The sequence below is a fragment of the Podarcis muralis genome, chromosome 12, assembly GCF_964188315.1.
Source record: "Podarcis muralis chromosome 12, rPodMur119.hap1.1, whole genome shotgun sequence".
NCBI lineage: Eukaryota > Metazoa > Chordata > Lepidosauria > Squamata > Lacertidae > Podarcis > Podarcis muralis.
The window spans coordinates 21,062,027-21,083,770 of NC_135666.1; the positions used below are offsets into that span (position 1 = coordinate 21,062,027).

Below are 21,744 nucleotides of genomic sequence, written 5' to 3' on the forward strand. Positions count from 1 at the left end.
GGCTTCCAGCACTGAATCATGTTTTTGTGCATGCCTTCCCACCTACCTTGGTTTGTTGTGGAAAGGAATCTGGGATTGTCCAAATTTCTTTAAATTGGAATTGAACATTCAATCAGACAAACCAAGGGACAGAATGCACAATCCCATAGTCTACTCCCTAAACACACACCAATGTTACATCTGCAATGGGTAAAAATATTTCCAACAGTACACCTACATCTTCCTTCATGGATGTTCTATTTGCCAGAGTTTTTAAACCTACTGCCATAACAGACTTGAAGAAACAATGGGTTCAAAGCAATATGCAAGAGAATAGCTTTCTGAAATGTGTATTTATCACTCATATTACGTGCTATGAACTCAAATACTGAATGTGGAACACAGTCTGACCAGTCTTGCTCTAATAATTTGCATTAATTGAAAATTAGCCAGAGAATGCACTGTGGGTTAAATAAAGTAAAACAAAGTTGCATAATTCACCATAGATACTTACTGCATCTGATGTTTTACTTGGATTATTGCTAGGATTAGAAGAGTGTGAATTTGAGCTATGAAGAGCACTATGGTTATGAGAATTTTCTTGTGGAGAATAACTGGTCCCTAAAAAATAAAATTAAAAGTTTATATTAATTTTCAGATACAAGTAAAAATGCTTACTATATCATGTAGCAGATTATAATCCTGATATGTATTGATTTGTACAAGTGCTTCCTGTTCCCTTAAAAATTATACATGGCTCTGTTAGCTCAGCTAAATAGGATTAGCCTGTAAAGTTGCTATATAACCAATGAAAAGAAACGATTTTACCTAAATATGACTCAAACTTCTACAAGACACAAAGAGCAACTTACTGTTCAACCTATATCTATATTAAGGCATTTAAAATCCATTTAAGTCAGTTTTTCATACATAATAATATCTGAGACTACCTATTTACAGAGATTTCAAAGTAGGGCATTTTCACATGATCCAGAGTGCTGAAGTATACATCATTATCCAAAAAACCGCAATTACTATAAAGGTAGGAAATTGCATTTTTCTCACTCAAAATGTGAGCACCTAATTCAAAAGTAATCCTATCACCACAATGACAGCTAAATTACAACAATCCATGAAATACTGCTAGACAACTTATTTGTACAAAAATCCCTCCAAATGAGAAAATACTATGTGTACTTCAAAATGACCAGGCCATTGCTATTCTGAAAGCTAAAAGTTAGCATAAATGTAGGTCAACACATTCACCACTAGAACAATCTAAAATCGGAGCATTATAAAATCTGGGAGTCAAATGTAGAATATTAAGTATGCCTTAAAGACCACCGCTGCAATATAAGTTCAAAGACAGACTCACAGATGCTGGGCTGTGAGAATTAGGGTGTATAAAAATGGTGTGTGTTGCTTTTTAAGTATATATACACTAAGGGTGATATTCAGTTGTGTATCTGCCAACGTTACAGACTTCTGCTTGCACAACACAATTTTCCTTTTCTCTCTTCCCTCTGCAGCTAACCCCTGACACTATGCCTTGTTCAAACCTCTAGAGCAGGTGGGTGGGGCACTGCAGGCAGACAGTGCAGGCAGACAGTAGAGGAAGGGGTAGTCAGATTGCAGATGCCAACTCACATGGTGTTGGAGTTCAGCCAATGTTTCTTTTAAATAAGTTAATATTAAATATCTAGATATAAGCACTACAGTTAATCTCTAAGCCAAACCAAGACCCTCTATGAGATACATTTGAGCCAAAGGACTTTTATGTAAAAGAACCAATTTGATCATTTCTCACATATGAATACTTAGGATTGTATTCAATTTAGTGCTAAGTAGTTTCATCAGCACAAAGCTGTCTGCTTGCACAGAAGAACTCTCCCCCTTCTCATACACCCCTTTAAATCTGTTCTAGATTTTCCCCAACCCCCCAGAGCAGATTCAGGGAAATGGTGGGGTGGTGGGGTGTGCATAGAGGGGGATGGGCGAAGTCTCATTGTGCTAGTGGCAAATCTTATGCTGATGGAGAAGTTGGTAGAATACTGCCCTTACACTGTACCAGCTCAATATAACCACCATCACCTTGTGAATATAAACTGCTCTAGTCTGCCAGTAATTATCAGTCACTGGTATTTCATTTTTGGTTGCTACTTTGCAACCAAAGGGTTGCAAAGCCAAGGCAAAGTGAAATATAACGGAGCATAACTAGAAAGAAAATAAAAATAATCTGATGTACTTAATCAATTGTCATGGCTGCCAGTCATAGGAGAGACTTGTACAGCAATATTTTGAACTATATAGGGGTTGTTGTTGTTTTTTTTAAAAAAAGTCTGTAAGATGTATAACATGAAATAAATAGATGAAAGGCCTGGTTGTAAGAAAATACCATATCTTCTCATGTATAAGATGCCCCCATGTATAAGACAACCCCTATTTTTTTGAACCCAAAATTAAGAAATCAATATTTTAACTTCAAACAGAGCAACTTCGCTTTTTTTATTAAATATTCAAAGCACCAATATATTTACTGCACCCAATCTTGTTGAGCTTTTTTGGGGAGATTGACGGTCTTATACACAGATAAATACAGTAACTATTGTTAGTTGTAAAATAAAACACCATTACGTTTTAAGAAATATATGCCATATCTGTGGGAACTCCAACTTTTTCTCTTGCTGATTTAAATCATTATTTATTTTACATCAATTCACCCTGGTAGAATTCAAGCACTTATCTATAGATTTGAATCAGACTTGGATTTGGGAAACCTCTGCTCATATTAGCAAAATGCAAGTTTCATTTGCTAGCATATAAAGATGATAATGTGTTGCGCACTCACTGAATCAAAAGGATATCAAATTTGCTCTTGACGTGAAAAGTTCAAGTTTGATACATACTTTTAACAAACATTTTATGAATAAATTTATAAATAAATATGTAATAGGAATGTGAAACTCTAGGGGTGGGGAAGAGGAAAAACAGGGCAATTCCACCCTGTAATTTAATTCTGGGTTTCTCAAAGCAGTTTATATTGACCTCCTGGGGTAAATGGGACGATGCAGGGTGTGAATAAAGACCATGGGGTCGTAAAGGGCAATAAGAACATAACAACCTGCTGGATCAGGGAAATGATCCATGTAGTCCAGCATCCTGTTCTCACAGTGGCCAAGCAGATGCTTGTGGGAAGCATGCAAGCAGGACCTGAGTCTAACAGCACTCTCAGGGGTGTAACGTAAGTTTACATGGTACAGAGCAAAAAAAAAAAAGAGAAACTATTAAGCTCAGAAATAAAGGGCATGTACAGAATGGCATGGTTTCATAGTTCTTTTCACTTGTTCTATTTCATTTTCTTACATTTGATATTCCTAGTAATAGTGATGGGTAACTAATAAAAGTTGAATATATACTGTTATTCCTTTACTTTATTTCCTTTACATTCCTAACAATTGAAGTGTGGGTTGATCAACAAGGAGACAATGAACTCAGAAGTTCAGAAACCCTGATTTAAATCAATGTAAGAAAGGCTCCACTAGACAAAACAGGAGAAAAAGAGGCAACAGTCCAGAAGCTCTTCAACAGGAAAGCCTTTCTACAGGAAGCTTGCCTATTAACAGGTTCATGCCACCAGTCTCTACTTTTGCTAAAATACAACATATGGATTTAAGAAGCTCACAATACTAAGATGAAGTAATCAAGGCATGAAGACCCAGAAAACAAGCTGGACACTGTGAATTCCAGATTTCATTTACCAAGCACATTCCTTAATATTGAGGAAAATATTAAGAGAATACCAAGTCGCTATCTGATAAGGTACAACAGAAAACACTCTGTGCTCTCTGCAAGCAACAAACATAATCCCCTCCCCCCTTGGTGTACACACCTGATACAGTCAAGCCCATTCACTAACGGGAGTGAGTTTTCTCATTCCTTCTTAGGATTTCAGCATAATATATAATTAAAAGGTGTATTACACATACAATATAGAGAATTAAGCCCTATGCCAAGTATATACAGTATATACCAAAATATACTGTTTTAAAATTGAATTTAAAATTGTTCGAACTCACCCTGGAACCTGATGATGAAGGGCAGGAAATAAATTGAATTATTATTGTTATTATTATTCCAGGAGTTCCTTTAGCCAGGGAACTGAAACTCTGGTAAAAAGAGAGGTGATTATGCCACTGAAATGGATAAGACAGAAGCCTCATGAAAGCTGGGATAAAAACAAGCGCATCTTTAATTTTTACTTAGCAAGGTAACTGCAAGGCCACCCTTTAGGGAAACCCTTCAAACTCCTCAATAATTCACAATGTAAATTTATTCATTCACCTATTATGGACTGCAGCTATTCAGAAGAGCAAACTGGGACTCTGTCTTGCTACACTTAAAAAATGCTTCCAAATATAAATATCACAGAGGCATTAAAAGAAACCTTACATCCTCATGAAAACTCATGAGGCAATTCAAATTTGACTGGCACTCTCTAGAGGAACCAACGGGTTCTTTTGCTGTTGCATTTGGAAACATCCCACTGGCTTTTGAGGTCCTGGAGGATAGACAGTAATTGCTCTAATACAGATCCTAAAACTCTAGTGCCTTCATAAAAAAAAAAGCAAGAAACTCCTCATCTAGAAGACTATACAATCTTTCTGCCCAAAGTGCTCTTAACCCTGTCTGTTCTGATAGGGAAAGCATCTAACACTCTCCATAGCAACTGAAGGGGAGCGAGCTGGCACAGTTAACCTCTAGTGCAGAGGTTTTCAACCTTTTTGAGTCCACAGCTCCTTTGACCAACTATATTCTTTCGGCGGCACCCCTATGGGGCTCAGGTGTCCAGTTATGTCACCCCTTGCCTGCAGAGCTAGCAGCCTCTCATCCTTTTTAGAAGACCCTCCCTTGTGAAGTATTCCCTCAGCCTCTGCGCCTCTTCCCTCTCCTTGGGAGTCCTCCAGGAAGCTGCTGCTACCGTCCCTGGTCTCTGAGCCGCTGCGCCCCTGCCCCAGAGACAGACGTCTCCTCACATTGCCCCACAGGGGCCTGGGACTTATCTGTCCGCTTGCTTGCTTACTCCTGACAACCAGCACCCCTGGCCAGCCCCCGAGGCACTATTTGCCTGGGGAGCTTGTAGCCAGGGCTGCTGCAACAAACAGCTGTGCAAGCCTTTGGAAGGCAGAGACGCGAGAGCGCATGGGGGGGGGAGGGACAGGCTAGTGTTGGCCGTGGCACCCCTGACCATCATTCAAGGCACCCCAGGGTGCCATGGCACACTGGTTGAAAACCACTGCTCTAGTGTGACAAAGTTTGAGGGAACCCGTTATAATCTCTCAAGACAGCAGGAACACACTAGATAGCACCAATCTCACAGTGTCTATGCTACAGAACTCCTTTCATTTAAAATGCATCTCTGGGTTATTTGTGGGGCCTGCCTGGTGTTTTTACATGAGTAGAATGTGTCCTTTTATTTAAAATGCATCTCTGGGTTATTTGTGGGGCCTGCCTGGTGTTTTTACATGAGTAGAATGTGTCCTTTTATTTAAAATGCATCTCTGGGTTATTTGTGGGGCCTGCCTGGTGTTTTTACATGAGTAGAATGTGTCCTTTTATTTAAAATGCATCTCTGGGTTATTTGTGGGGCATAGGAATTTGTTCATGCTTTTTTTCCCTTCAAAATATAGTCCGGCCCCCCACAAGGTCTGAGGGGCAGTGGACTGACCCCCTGCTGAAAAAGGTTGCTGACCCCTGATCAAGACCCCTGAAATTTTAGGTTTGCAAAGTGAAAAAGGTCGGGGTCTTATGCATCACACCAGATTGATTGATGCAATGTCACCCAAACCCTGATTAACACCCATTTCATCCAGCTATTGGATTCTGGGTAAAACAATTAACAACAGCCATCAAGGCAGGAACAATGGCTGGTCTAGAACAGAAATCTCATTTGCACATACCACTGGACACACCTTCTGTAAAGGTGCAGACATAACTAGTTTCTGGAAAAGAAATAACTCCTCTTTTAAGCTTTATTTTAGGAAGCCAAACACCTCCATGATGTAGATGCAGCAGGCTTCACACCTAAGACTGAGAACCAGGAGTGCCATAGCCTTACAAAATGAGAGTATGCAATATTTTACCTGAAAACTGCCTATTTCTTTCTTTATTCGAAACCATCAACTTCTAGCATTTCTAATGTTGTACTGAGCTGCAAAGCCCTGATTGTCTAGCGGCAAACTGTCCAGTATCGGACATACTGGAAAAATTATGCATTTGCAAGACTAGGACAAAATAGCAATGCCTAAGAAGCAATAGAATTCCAGGAAAAGCATTTTAAAGCAGCAAACCATAGATTAAGATCCATTATGAAGTAGAAGCTCTACTGCTACTCAAAATATAAGCCCGGTTTGCATAAAATGCTAAACCATGGTTCAGCATTATATGCATGAACCTCCACCAACCAAGGGGAAACGATCAGGTCCATGGACTTCTCTGCTCCTTCTGCAGGGTCAGGAAGTCTTCTGCAGAGCTTAGTTTCACTTTCAAATAATCTTGGCTTTAGATCAAGTATGAGCTAAGCACCACAGTTTACATCAAATAATATGTCCTCTATCCGACAATTTCAGGGCAGGATAAACCAATCTTGTAATAAAGCCAACAATGAACCGGGAGTTGATAAAATAAATAATTTTAACATACAAGTAACAGTCAATGCAAATTAATCAGTGAGATTAACAATTACTAAAGCTTAAGCAAATAACCAAGTTTAACCTGGTGCCGAAATGAAAACAAGACTAATGCCAGTCAAATATAAGTGAAACAGACGTTCTACAAGCAGGGTGCCACAAGAGCACCTCTCTCCCACATCACACTATGTGCAACACACAAAGATGGGATGCTAACAAGGGTCAGAAGCTCTCCATCAATGCTTCCAGGGTGCTTCTTCAGGTATAAAGGCCCCAAGTCATTTATGGTTTTGTAGCTAATTGCCAGAACACTGGTAATCACTGTTAGCTGAAAACCACAATCCTCAATTCATATGTAACACAAAACCAAAATTCTTTGCAAGTGAATCAAAACTTAACAGAAGACCTACCTTCCAGCCATATGAAAGGACGAGAAGAGCAAGCCAGCCCAAGCTATGCTTTAATACCACATACATAAACTGTGATTATTTTTATTAGCTACAAAGCAGCATGTTCAAATAGGAAAAGGAAATTGTTCCTCTTCGTACACTGAAATATATTTCAAGCAAACCTCTTTCTGGTTCTGTATTATCTTTAATCTGCATGTACAGTATTCAAATTCTTGTTAGAAAATAAATCCAGTATCACTCCCCTATCACAGCCTTAGCTGCAAGAGATTTATTGGTGCCAATAAAATAGGTAAGGACTACTATCATATATAATAATTAAGCTCAATGTCTGTATTATGTTTCTGTGGCCTTAAAAGGTACAACAGTATTAATTCTAACCAATGTGAATGGTTGGATGAGGGAGGAAGTGATGTTTTCCAATACTATCACATCTTAAACTATGTAAAGCAGACGTGGAGAACCTTTGACCCTTAAGATGTTGTGGAACTACAATTCCCATCAGCCCCAACCCCTGAACATGCTTGTTGTGGCAGATGGGGGTTGGAGTCCAACATTTGGAGGGCTACAGATTAGCCACCCCTGGTGTAAAGAGCAACTAGATCTTTTAGAGTTTAGCCTTCCCAAATAGTATCAAACTTCATCACTAACAACTCAAATAACTAATGTTGAAAATGTTTTGCTTAATTTAAACTTTCAACACAGATGCTATACAGCGGTACCCCCGGTTACGAATTTAATTCGTTCCAGAGGTCTGTTCTTAACCTGAAACTGTTCTTAACATGATGCACACTTTCACTAATGGGGCCTGCCGCTGCCGCCGCACGACTTCTGCTCGCATCCTGGGGCAAAGTTCGCAACCAGGAGCATCTACTTCCAGGTTAGCGGAGCTCGTTACCCGAAGCATTCATAAGGAGGATGGTAGGTAACCCGAGGTTCCACTGTAATAAAATGTCAGTCATTTTAAGTGCAATATTTCTTTTTCTTTCAACAGTAAAGATCTGAATAAAGGCTTCTTCAAATGGTTAAATGTGTTCTGAAGCATCTTCATATGAAGACATGATGCACAGCAGAACACCGTGCATAAGTAAACCCAACTGTGTTGCACAAGCTAACTTGTAAGTGTGCAAATGATTTCAGTCTTAAATTACTTTAAGCTGATTTCTATAAACACTTCTATAGGTTTAGTATTGCAATCCCATAAAATATCAGAGCAGAACACGTAAATGATAAAACCTGGAAAATCATTAAAAATAGTACAGAAGTAAAAAGGTAAATGTGCCTGCTTTTGTACAGAAGGTATATAAAGAGTTTTATGAAACATAGCAACCACTAGATAAAAGTCCAGAGAGCACAACGTTGTATTAACTAGCGTTGTTCCCACTGATGCCAAGAAAAAGACACAAGAGTTAGTAGAAGCTTTTGGTGAGGCTTCTAGGTCAGAGCCAAGTCAGGTGATCTGTTCAAGCCACATTTTCAAGACTACCAGTTTTTCTTTATTATTTGTAAGCATGTCTAAACAGACTAGTATTTTTAAAATGTGAAGGTATCATGTTCAAAAACAGAAGTTATAAAAATGAATTTCAGGTAGGTAGCTTTTATAGTTCTTCTCCAATAATTACTGGAAATGCTGAATATTAAACCTGCTAATTGCTAAACAACATTGCAACACACTGTTACTGAAGCAAGTGCTGAGTCATCAAAACAAAAACACTACAGAAGCACTATCATTTCTCAACTCTGCTGCATTAACTGAATACAAGTCAACCATATTTGCTTGCATCTTATTTTCTGTGTTCCTACACAACTTTCATCACATACTTATAGCGGTATTTTTTAATCAAATAACTTAATTAGTCTTGTAATCACCAATATAAAGAACCCAGTTATATGACAGGCCTACCAAATAATCAATTCAATCTCAGTGTAGTGCAAAGGGCTTCACAAGACCCAACGATCAGCAGACTATCAAGTCTTGCAAAGCTCTCCTCAAGACCAGACAATCAGCAAGCACCTCTGATCAGCAGTGTCTTCAAATCTCATTTTGGCTGAGCCAGACTGTTACTTGCTGCACACCTGATTTGATTGCTGATTCATTGTATTTCTATGCCACTTTCCATTCAAATGAATCCCAAAGCGGCTTAGAAAAAGTAAGTAACAGTAACTTCCTAGAACATCACAATTACAGCATAAATCATATAATTAACAAATTATCAGTAAAACAATTGCAATTTGTATTATACTATTTAACAAACCAGCAACCAAAAAAATAAGCAAAACATCACAATTACAGCATAAGTCATATTATATGTTTAACAAATCAGTAAGACATTTATAATTGATGAAACATTAACAAAACTGAAAAAAAAAGCGAATGAACATACCTCATATAGCTTATGTTTTCTAATTTTGAATGCCTATCACATGTACACTACAATTTTTCATTATTTCAGTAAATAGTGTTTGTATTGTAAGCATACATTTCCTAAAATGTGACATCAGGTACAGGGCAAACAGGCATGGCTTGGCCAAAATGACCTTGCAGGTGAAACAGAAAAACCTGGTAGGCCTAATGAGGCCCATAGGCCAGAGGTTCCCTACCCCTGCATTAAGGTATCCAAACTTCTAATTTCATTTTTTACCACCTTATGTAGTATCCAGAAATGCTTTTATGCTATAAATACAGTGGTACCTCTGGATGCGAACGGGATCCATTCCGGAGCCCTGTTTGCATCCTGAAGCGAATGCACCCCGCATCTGTGCGTGTCGCAATTCGCCACTTCTGCGCATGACATTATTTTGAGCTTCTGCGTATGTGCGAGCGGCGAAACCCGGAAGTAACGCATTCAGTTACTTCCGGGTCGTTGTGGAGCAGAACCTGAAAACGCTCAACCTGAAGCATATTTAACCCGAGGTATGACTGTAAAACAAATGCTGTCTATTGAAAGAATGAGAGCAGCATCTTGAGTTCTCTCAAAGTAAGCCAATGCCAAGAACTAGGAGAAAGAACAAAAGCATCCTCTCCAAAAGTTTTGGACCTCACCAAATATAGCCTTCAAATGTAATAGCCAACTTTCACCCTGCATGGCATTTAACTTCCACAATCACAGCTTTACACACTTGGTGGCTGGCCAGTTAATATTGCACATATTAAATGCACAAATGTGCGGACAGTTTAAAAGCTCTCCACCTTGCATGGAGAGCAAAGGCCTGTTCAGACCGCCAGCTTCAGAAAGGTAGGGATGCTTGGGTGGGGGCAGATTCAGGGTTATTTCAGCTTTACATGCCATACACAGACAGTAACTCCCACAGAAGTTGCGAGTCAACTGTATATTAGTAATCCAAACCTAAAACAAAGCACTTATTTTAATACTTAGCTTAATAAGCATCCCCTACAGATGATCACAGCAGTTCTGTCACTGTTGCACAAGTAAACTTTCTCTTGGTAGAAAAATAGTGAAGGGATACCACTATGTTTTATCAGTGGCCGTAAAGACACCATTTACAGGGCTCAAAATCTGCATTGCTCTGGAAATGTGGGAGCCATAGTAGCACTATGTTTTCCTGTACTGCTGAGTTTTACAAAACTGCATGAACCATAAATGTCACCTCACCCCGTGAATGCTAACCCAGTTTCCCAAGAGTTGACACCAACATGGAAAGAGGGCACAGCAAGAGCTCTTAACACTATTCTATACTGAGGGGGTGGGGAGGGAGAATATAGCTCCTACACTACCATAGGAGTGAGAGGAGAGAGACTTTCTGCAGGCAATGGATTTTCCATCTGCCTTGCCCGACCCTCCAGCCCTGGAAGTCTATCAGACCATGACTTTTGAGAGCAGAAGAAGCAGCTGGGAAAAGAGGAGTTCAGGGATATTTTTAAAATATAATTTTGTAAGTTGTGTGTCCTTGTTTCTCAATTAGATCATTTTACACCGTTTTGTATGTTTTGTTGTATTTTATGCATTGTGATTCGCTGTTATTTTTTAATGATTATAGATTAGTAATTCTTTATTGTAATCGGTAGGTGTAAACTGTTTAATTATTATGTGCTGATGTTTAATTTTACTGTTTACTATTGGATTCTATTGGATTACTGAATATTGCTTTATTTGATATAAACTGATTTTTTTAAAGTTACTGTGACTTTTTATATTGGATTAGATTGTTACTATTCATGTTTGATGTTTTATTATTATTTTTATGTGTGTTGGAAGCTGCCTACAGTGGCTGGGACAACCCAGCCAGATGGGCGGGGTATATATGCATGTATGTATGTATGCATACATGTATGCATAATTAAATAATTGTAATGCTTCTCTTCAGGATGGAGAGACTCCACGTAAACAGTTGTTTAGAAAACACAGTATATTTCTCACAGCAGCATGGGCTTGTTCTCTCTGGCTGTGTACATACATGCTTATAAGAAGTGCAGGGTAAAGATTAAGGTTGGGAGGAACTTCAACAGAGAACAGGCAAGGAAACAAAAAGATTCCCCTGAATTATATATAAGAGTTATGCTTGGTACAGGTACCCTTGGTAAAGCAAAGGCTACATATTTTTGCCAAGCATCTTCTAGATAAAGGTAAGAAATACAAGAATGGAAGAATGCAAGTGGCCCAGTTTCTTTCCCAAGCAGTACTACACCTAGTCAAGTAGAAAAATAAGTGACATTTTAGTATTATGCTACCACTTCCTACTTTCAACCATCTTACTCTGTACCAAGTTCTGCCTCACATGCATCTGCTGAAGCATTTCACCTTACCAGAACCCAGTAACATAACTTCCAATTCATGAATGGGATGATTTCACCAACTTCTTAACACTGGTCCCATGGCTCACTGATAAATGTACAAGGCAGGAAAACATTCTCAGAATGCTTATTATTTATATTACTGAACCATGCACACAAGGCTGCTTAAACATAACACAGAGATAAAATAATCACTGGCAGCCACAATAAATTATAGCAAAACCACAGTAGAGCATTTAAAAATAGCAGCAAAACACTTGATAAAGTCAGAATCTTACAAAAACTTGCTTAAAATAATCTTCACTGCCCACTGAAAGGGGTGCGGTGAGGCTTTTTGCCAACACCACATTTTCCTGGGTCCTCATGTAACCTATTTCAGACAGCAGCAGAACCAAAGGAAATCTATGAAGTGGTGTTAAAGTCCCAAGCAGGTTCATATGGAGGAATGTGATTCCCAATATAGTTGGTCCCACATTATTTAGGGATTTTTAAAAGATCAAAGTCAGCACCTTAAATTGAACCTGAAAGGAATATAAACAAGCACTCTGTCAGGATCTGGGCAGCCACATTGTGAACCAACAGTAGCTTTCAGACTGTACTCAATGGCAGCTCCATGTAGAGTGCATTGTAATAATAATTCAACAGGGTGCTGACAAGAGCATGAATGATTGACACTAGGTCTAATTTCAACTGGAAATGACACAGTCTGCATTCAAGACAGAATCAGTAAAGATCACTCGTGGTCATTGCCTGCTCCTTAGCATCCAGCACATATCTGAGCCTAAGAGAACGCCTAAACTTCAAACGTGATGCTTCAGTGGGACTGCAAGCACCTCCAGAACAGACAGAATACCTAATCCATGATTATTTCATCTTCTCCAGATTGTCAGTTTGTTTACCGTCATCTAGGCCAAAACAGCTGCCTGTCTACAATTCAGTATTTCCACTGCTGCCCTGAGATTAGAAAGCATCTTCCATCTGTTTCATGTAGATGTTAAAACATGGAAGACAGGCTGAAATACCACCCCACAGGCCAATGGTCATGTTAGCAGTCTCCCAGCATGATGTTCTGGAGCACACACTTCAGAACAGGGCTCCCCACTCCTAACCTGGAGAAATAACCCAGAAGGATACAATGGCTGATGGCATCAAAAGCTACCAAGAGGACTAAGGGAATTAACAGGGATACACTTCCCAGAGGTTTGGGGAAAGGGTATATGGGGCATTAAGTGAGAGATAATACCTATTGTAGGGAACAGGTCATCCTTCTGGGGTGTCTACCTTTGGTTCCCACCTGGCACTCTACTCTCACCTCTGGCTCCTAGAAGCTGTCAGCATGTGGCAGCGGCCACACCCCAGGAAACTGCTTCAACAGGCCGGCTAAACCAGGTGAACTAGGGATTTCCCCTGCATGCAAAGATAGGCTCCAGTGGATTGAGCGGATGAGACCAATAGTGGGTCCTACAGTCAAGAAGGAGGTTTCTGCAAGTGCTGCAGAGGGAAGTGAGGGGCAGATGGGACTTGTCAACCTGGGAAGGTAGTCCACCCAAGAGAAGGAAAACTCTGATCCTAAACCTCTACTGCTTTGTGAGATATCTTTGGAAGAAAAGGCTATGGAATAAATCATACACAAATCTGGAGTGAAGTCCCTAAAACAGCTGGATTGCACCTTGTACACCACCTCCTAGCAACCCCTGTAGCCAAGCTGGTGCCAAGCTTATTGCTTTAATTCCTTTAGACCACATCTGGGGTTCTGTCTTCTGGATAGCCCAGGACCTCCTCCATACACACTGCCCAGGCTTGTGCCCCTAGGTCACTTCTGTGTGGTTTGACATCAACCCTGGAGGTACACTCCATTGTCTCCAGACAGACGAATGCCAACTCCCCGCCCCCCCATTTTATCACCCAGTAAACAACCACTACCAAGGCAACCAAGCAGTTTCAGTTCCAAAACAAAGCCTGGAAACCAGATTGGAAAGGATCCCAATTATCAGTTTCATCCAAGAAAACCTAGCGCAATATTGTCATCACATGTTCATCACCTTAACCAGGTAAGAAAAATTCAATACACGATGGACCAAAGGTAGATAGGAATTTACTGGTAGATTTCTGGCAATCTTAAGTAGACAATTAGGAGTCAAATCACTGCTAAGCAATGGCAACAAAATGACACACACACCACAATTATTCTGATAACATGAAGAAAAAGCATGTGGAGGGGAGTAAATTATGTGTTAGATGGTTTTTCACTGCAGCCTCCTTCAGGGTCATTAGAACTTCTCCCTCCCACAATAAAGGATTTACTATCTTATCTGAACCAACTGCCTGACAGATTTAATAAGCCAGGAAGGTTAAGGATCAAGAGTGCATGTGGTAGCTCTCATCTTTCCAAATAACTCAGGTTGCACAAGCTGAAAAGTACCCAACAAGACCAACCAGAGAAACCTTTTGGGACCACCACTCCTGAAAAAGCCACTGAATCAAAGTGTGATTATTTGTACTGTTTATTGCAAACTTGGCACAGCCAGACTTCTTCGCCCTGCTGGCAAGATTGCAACAGACCTTTTGCCACACAGGACAACTCCTCTGGACAACATAAAGCAGACACAATAGTGTCAGAGATATAGCATGTTATTTGCCATCAGTTTCTTACAGATTTAATCTGTTCTCCATAATTGCTCTCTAGCCAACAACGTGCTTATTTCTTCACTTTCAAATCCTCAGAATACCGAGATGAATAGGGTTTATAATACAAAAAAGGGCATCTACAAACCATGATTTCCTATGGTCTAACCAAGAGCACCAAGAACATTAGGAAAATCCCAAAATATGTCAGAAAGCAACCAGATCCGTAAAACTCATGGGGAAGGCCATCTTAATAGCCCCCACCGCCATCAGCAGAAGGTAGGGGCTTAAACTTAAATCAAGTTCACAAGAAAGGAAGGAACTGCAGCTCCAGATTTTGCTCATCTGTGTTCTAGCTTCTAAAACAGGCAAGGCCCTTGCTTTAAAAATTATTCCAGTTTAGACAGCAAAAATTGTAGATCTGTCTAGCTGTATATTTCTTTATTGTTTATGTCCAACTATTCTACTATTAAAGGCTCACTCTCATGCAAATTAACCTTGAATTAGTACATTCAACGTGGTGTGACTTACTTTAAGGTAAACATGCATAGGATTGTACTGTTGAATCTGCATGTCTATGCACATTTACATTAATGTATACTCCTAACTCAGCAGGTATTATTTTTATGAAAACCAACACAAAGGAGAGATAGAACCCAAGCCAATTAAAATGTCTTTATTCAATATCTGGATTTTAATCACAACTTAATTTGTTTAAATGCAAAACTAAGCAAAATTAGTACAGGCACAGCAAGCAACATGTTCTGCCAATATTTTGTTAATTTTATTCCCCCAATCCATGGCCAAACACCCATGCTTCTGAATGGAATGATGGGAAGATGGCCACAGGTGCCAACAGTATAGTTTTTAGGCATGCCTCCTGTTAGGCTGGTGAATGTTGCACCACACCCCTATGTTTCAGGTCCTCTTTAATACCTACCTCTGTACTGCCATTCCCTTTCTCTTGCACAAGCTCCCTCCCAAACACAGAAAGATGTCTGTTTTTAGGTTCTTTCTTTTGCCACTGCTAGGGCTCAGCTAAATGGCACAACCTCCAAATATGCTGTTGACAATGAATGATATGTTTTGGACACAACATTAAATGATGGCTTGTTGAAACAAATCAGAATCAAACTGTGGTTTATGATTTGTAACAAAACCATGTTTAATCAGTGTTTCCCCAGTTCAGACATGATGTAGTGCAGTTAGCTTAAAACAGGAAACAGATGCTTCCAATCTCCTTCTCATAGCAATGCTGGAAGAGGGGTGAATTTGTGAGCTTGCATTTTGCTTCTGCTAGTTTATGTAGCACTTTACATTATGTGCAAAACAACTGTTTTGAGGGCCTGTCTCTTGCTGTCCAGTTAAAATGTCTGGTATCCCCTCCTTCACCCTAGATTCAATGTATGGGCTACTAACTGCTTCTGTCTACTAAGAGCAGCGTACAGCTCCCTCCTGACCCAACACAAATGCACACATTGCTAACAGCCTCCATCACCTGGCAGTGCTAGCAATCCAATCCTATGCAGATTAGGTGCACCTAAAACCGCGGTTCCCAACACAATTAAAAGCATAATAAAATATCAAACATTAAAAACCTCCCTAAACAGGGCTGCCTTCAGATGTCTTCTAAAAGTCAGACAGTTGTTTATTTCCTTGACATCTGATGGAAGGGCATTCCACAGGACGGGCGCCACTACCAAGAAGGCCCTCTGCCTGGTTCCCTGCAACCTCGCAGGGAGGGAACCGCCAGAAGGCCCTCAGAGCTGGACTTCAGTGTCCGGGCTGAAGGGTGGGGATGGAGATGCTCCTTCACGTATAGTAGGCTGAGGCCGTTTAGGGCTTTAAAGGTCAGTACCAACACTCTGGACCATAAAGAAGGCTGATCGCCGAAGAATTGATGCTTTTGAATTATGGTGCTGGAGGAGACTCTTGAGAGTCCCATGGACTGCAAGAAGATCAAACCTATCCATTCTTAAGGAAATCAGCCCTGAGTGCTCACTGGAAGGACAGATCGTGAAGCTGAGGCTCCAATACTTTGGCCACCTCATGAGAAGAGAAGATTCCCTGGAAAAAAAACCCTGATGTTGGGAAAGATGGAGGGCACAAGGAGAAGGGGACGGCAGAGGACGAGATGGTTGGATAGTGTTCTCGAAGCTACCAGCATGAGTTTGACCAAACTGCGGGAGGTAGTGGAAGACAGAAGTGCCTGGCGTGCTCTGGTCCACGGGGTCACGAAGAGTCGGACACGACTAAACGAGTAAACAACAACAACCACCAACACTTTAAATTGTTCTCAGAAACGTACTGGGAGCCAATCTAGGTCTTTCAGGAGCAGTGTGATACGGTCTTGGTGGCCACTCCCAGTTATCAGTATTGCTGCCGCATTCTGGATTAGCTGCAGTTTCCCAAATTTGTACATGAGCTGCTTCAGAGGGACCACAACTCTGCTCAGAACAAGCTGCATATTCTGACACTGCAGGAACCCATGATCACCAGCATCCTGTCTTCCCTGTGTTTAATTAAAATAATACACACTCTACTCTACAGCTGTTCAGCAACTCAAGTGCTAGACACAAGTATTTTTATAAGCAGAAGTTTTGATTGCACAGGCAAGCCTTGTCTGTTTTTAAGTTATTCTTCAATATAACAATTCAGAAAGAGTTAGTGAAAATCAATAAAAATTTTGGGGGGAAAAACATTTCAGAAAAGGATAATTTCAAGACCACTTCTGTAGTAGAGCACAAAATGCTTCTGCTCTTGCACTGGGATGGGTCAAAGTTTTTGGAAAGGGTCTAGATGTCCACTTGCAGGACAAAGAATATTATGTCCTTTTTATTGTAAGTCAAATATGTTCTCCATTATATTGAGATGCACATTATAGATCATTGCAAAATGGCAGCTATATGCTATATGAAATACTGAGAAAAAAACAGAACTGCAATGGAACCACTCTGCAAATCTGCTAGGCATAGTAATACACTGGATTAGTTGAATAATAAGTGAAAGAAGTTTTGGAAATTGAGGCCATTTTTTACCAGATACAGATGAGATTTCATTGAACCATTTCCAACATATATAGAAGTGATTTTACTACGAGTAATTAAAGAACTATGAGATGGCAAACTTAATTAAAATCAAACCAACCATCTTCATTTTCAGAAACGTCAGACAAACCAACTTTGTCTACGAACTTTTTACTACCAAGACTAAGCAAAATAAACACACAGTTTTTATACAGTTACAGTCTACTATGATCCTATTACTTTAAACATATGGAGACAGTCCTGGAAGCCAATTAGTTGAATTTCAATTTGGTTTTGAGCCTTAAAATCCACACGAGATGGTCCAGGAAAGCTTAGGGAACACCTTTTATAATATGTGACTTCTTCGGGATCAAGCCTGTAAACATCCTCACTAGATTCCTATTTTATACATATTGATCTCTCTGTGTGTTTAATAACTGGTAGGTTTAATGATGGTTTGGACATTATAATAGTTTTTACTATATTACATGTTTAATCTCTGGAAGCTGTCTATTTTAATTTTATAGAAAAGCAATACATCCCTACTTCTATCTTGTATAACCTTCTGGAGTTGGGGAAAAAATGGCACAGATCAATGTTTTGCCAAAGCAACAAATTGGCAGCTCTTCTTTTAGGGAATGCTTTGTAAGGGATATTATTTGAAATTGTCCTTAAGTATATTTAATACTCATACTCTTTTTGCACTGGAGAAGAAAATATTGCTGCTGATCCAAAAACCTTGAAGAATGTGCAGCTATATCCACTGCTGTACTTGCCTATATGACCTAAAATGTGATTAGCAGCAGCCACTCTAAAAGTACTCATCACCAGAATGCTTCTCTCTAAACAAGTGCTCTTTCACTGCTTTTCTCTCTAAACAAGTGATCAGTCACCATCATATTTGATGGACCAGTAACAATTATTAGTTAGTGCAACAGCACTGTATCCAACACATGTGCCTGCCAGATACAAGGTTTGCACATAGAAGCTTGTTTTTACTCATGGATCAATACACACACACACACCCCTTTACGATATTCAACAGCTACGCATCATTTTAATATAAATGATAAGAGTTTTAAAACATAAGATTAAAAACCAAACATGGCATGAGCATAAACTGCTTCTGCTCTTGCATTGGGGTGAGGGTCAAAACCACATTCAAATAACAGCCCTCCATACATTTTGGGCTGTGGCTCTAGGATGGGCCTCTGAACTTTGTTAGAGGCTTTTTATGTGTATGGATGGCTGCTGCTTGAAAGGAGTCCTAAATTTCCCATGCATATACAGTGGTACCTCAGGTTAAGAATTTAATTCATTCCGGAGGTCCGTTCTTAACCTGAATCTGTTCTTAACCTGAAGCACCACTTTAGCTAATGGGGCCTCCCGCTGCCGCCGCGCCGAGGGAGCACGATTTCTGTTCTCATCCTGAAGCAAAGTTCTTAACCCGAGGTACTATTTCTGGGTTAGCGGAGTCTGTAACCTGAAGCGCCTGTAACCTGAGATACCACTGTACAGATAACTTGAACCTGGAATCTTGCCTTGGTACAAATTATAAAGATTTTCAAGAGGTCTACATCATTTTCCAAGATTAAGCAAAAATGTTAAGTTTAATGGCACAAAAAGGCACTGAGGCTTAATATTTCCACATTAATAATTTGTGCAGTAAGAGGGGGAGGGAAGCTAGGCTGAGAATATTAGCTGTGTCATAAACTGAATCTTGAGTTTGAGAACTCTCTAATTCTAAAAGTTTAGCTTACAGAAGGGCAATCTCTATGATTCAAACTTTTTAGTCACTAAGTGACAATAGCTACAAAACTAAATTTGCCCAGCAGAATTAACTTACCTGATTTACAGAAAGCAAATGCTACATCTATTTTCCTGGCAGAATAATAAAAATACAAATAGCCCAACAAGTGTTAATTTTGTCTATTTTGTTTGGTCTGTGCTTATTGGCAATTATGTCAATATGACTTTATGAAGATTACATTTGTCTCTGTTTTATAATTTTATTAATACTTGATATTTAGTTTTCAATAATTTTTAAAGGATGGAGTTAACTGAAGACAATATATTTTTCTTTATATGTTTATATAATCCATTTTAAAAATTAATTCAACTAAAGCCAAAATCGAAAAATGTCTGACAGCTAAATCCTAAACATGTCTACTCTTACAAATAAGTTCTAACAAGTTCAATGGATATAAAATTAGACTTAATTCATTAAAGTGCAAATGAAGATCAGAACAGCCATGTTAAACAACTTAACATTTCAAAGGATGACCTCCAGATTTATCAAACTTTCCTGCCTACTATTATACCTACCATTCTGTTCTAAATAAATTGTGTTAGGAATTATGAAAATTAAATCTAGCATTCAGCCTGGACACTGAGATTCAGCTCCGAGGGCCTTCTGGCAGTTCCCTCACTACAAAAAATGAGTTAACAGGGAACCAGGAAGAGGGCCTTCTCAATAGTCGCACCAGCCCTGGGGAACACCCTCCCATAAGATGCCAAGGAAATAAACAACTATCTTACTTTTAGAAGACATCTGAAGGTAGCACTGTACATGTATAGGGAAGTTTTTAATGTTTAATGTCTAAGTGTGTTGTAATTTGTTGGAAGCTGCAGAGTGGCTGGGGTAACCCGGTCAGGTGGGTGGTAAGCAAGCAGACAGACAAACAAATTAAATAATTATTATCATCATCATCATCAGAAAGCTAATCCACTAGGAAACCGCCCCATGATCAGGCATTCAATTAGTGTCTCTTGTGGTTTTTATATCACACAGAACTTTCAGGGACCCCACAAAGGTCTCCAAGAGGCAGTAACATCAAAGTCCTGCTTTTTTACACCCAACATGGTCACATACAAAGCTTCACACTCATTCCTGTCAACGAAGAAACATGCAAGAGCCCACTTGGGTACTACTGCACAACCAAATGGATCGATATACTTCTGGAGTGGCTGTTCAACCTAACAGCTTCTGCTACCTTCCCCCAATTTTCATATTTTCAAGTTTATACCCACCTACCCAGTACAGTACGTTCCTTCCAAGTTCTAGCCAAGGAAAGGCATTTAAAAGAAAGACATGCCCCTGCTCCAGGTACAAAGTGATCATACCAGTATCTCGTTTCAAAATGGGGTTCAACATTAAGAGCAAGCCCTTTGAATTGTAAGCAACTGAAGTTTAGGCCTCACAATATTTTCTGGAAAGGCTGAATACCCCCAAGATTAAATTTATTCTACTATTTTAAAATGACAAGCACACATTTACTACCTTTGAGTTTACTTCCAAGCAAATTGGTCAAGATGATCTGTATTAATTTCTACATGGACTATGGGAGCAAGATGATTCCCACGGTGGTACTATATACAATGGTGACTGCCCACTGATTGAAGGGATCCATCGGCAGAACAGGGAGGGAAGTAATTTTTGGTGATCCTCCTAAATTTGCTCCAGAGAGTTACTCAACTCCCTAAAAATTGTCTCCCTCCCCATTCTACTGATGCTAGTAAGGTCACAATTACATACCATCCTTTAAAAATGAAGCACCCCACAAAAACATTCTTGACGTACGGTACTAAGATATTGGCAAATATAACACATTACCTTATATTTTAATACTGATACCCCTATTTTCTAACCAAAGATGAACAAGTCACTGATATTGTGAATGAAGAATCCATGCAAGTCTAAACATCTAATACCTTGAAGCATGGATCCGTGACACAGGTGCATTTAAAAGGTAAATACTGGAGATGTGCATCATCTCTGTGTACCTCCAAAATTATGAGTCAAAAAGGGGTGATTTGTGTGAGCTTTTCATAGTCCCAAGTCAAATTGCACTGTTAAGGCACTTTGAGTCAGATGACGGACTCCCTAAAGTCTCAACTCACTTTGTGGACTCAGTTGCCCTTAAAGCACTGCATTTTTAAAGTGCATGTTGTTGTTATTATTATTATTATTTTAAGTGCAGCGGTACCTCGAGTTACAAACGCTTCAGGTTACAAACTCCGCTAACCTGGAAGTTACCTCGAGTTGAGAACTTTGCCCTAGGATGAGAATGGAACTCGTGTGCCAGTGGCGCAGCAGCAGCAGCAAGAGGCCCCATTAGCAAAAGCATGCCTCTAGTTAAGAACAGTTTCAGGTTAAGAATGGACCTCTGGAACGAATTAAGTTCATAACTAGAGGTACCACTGTAAAGCCAAGCTGACTAGAGAAACACTAAGCTCAGATGGGGAGGGAGCAGGAGGGCAAGGAGAAT

The 21,744-nt window shown here is 39.7% G+C and overlaps 1 protein-coding gene across 3 annotated transcripts in view; it reads right to left on the bottom strand.

The window, feature by feature from the left end:
* WAC (WW domain containing adaptor with coiled-coil) overlaps positions 1–21,744 on the bottom strand; it is a 44,575-nt gene that overhangs the window by 18,059 nt on the left and 4,772 nt on the right. For all 3 annotated transcript variants that reach the window (XM_028751401.2, XM_028751402.2, XM_028751403.2), the window contains one exon: positions 494–600. In XM_028751401.2, the coding sequence (XP_028607234.2) occupies positions 494–600 (107 nt within the window). The remainder of the gene's footprint in view (positions 1–493; positions 601–21,744) is intronic.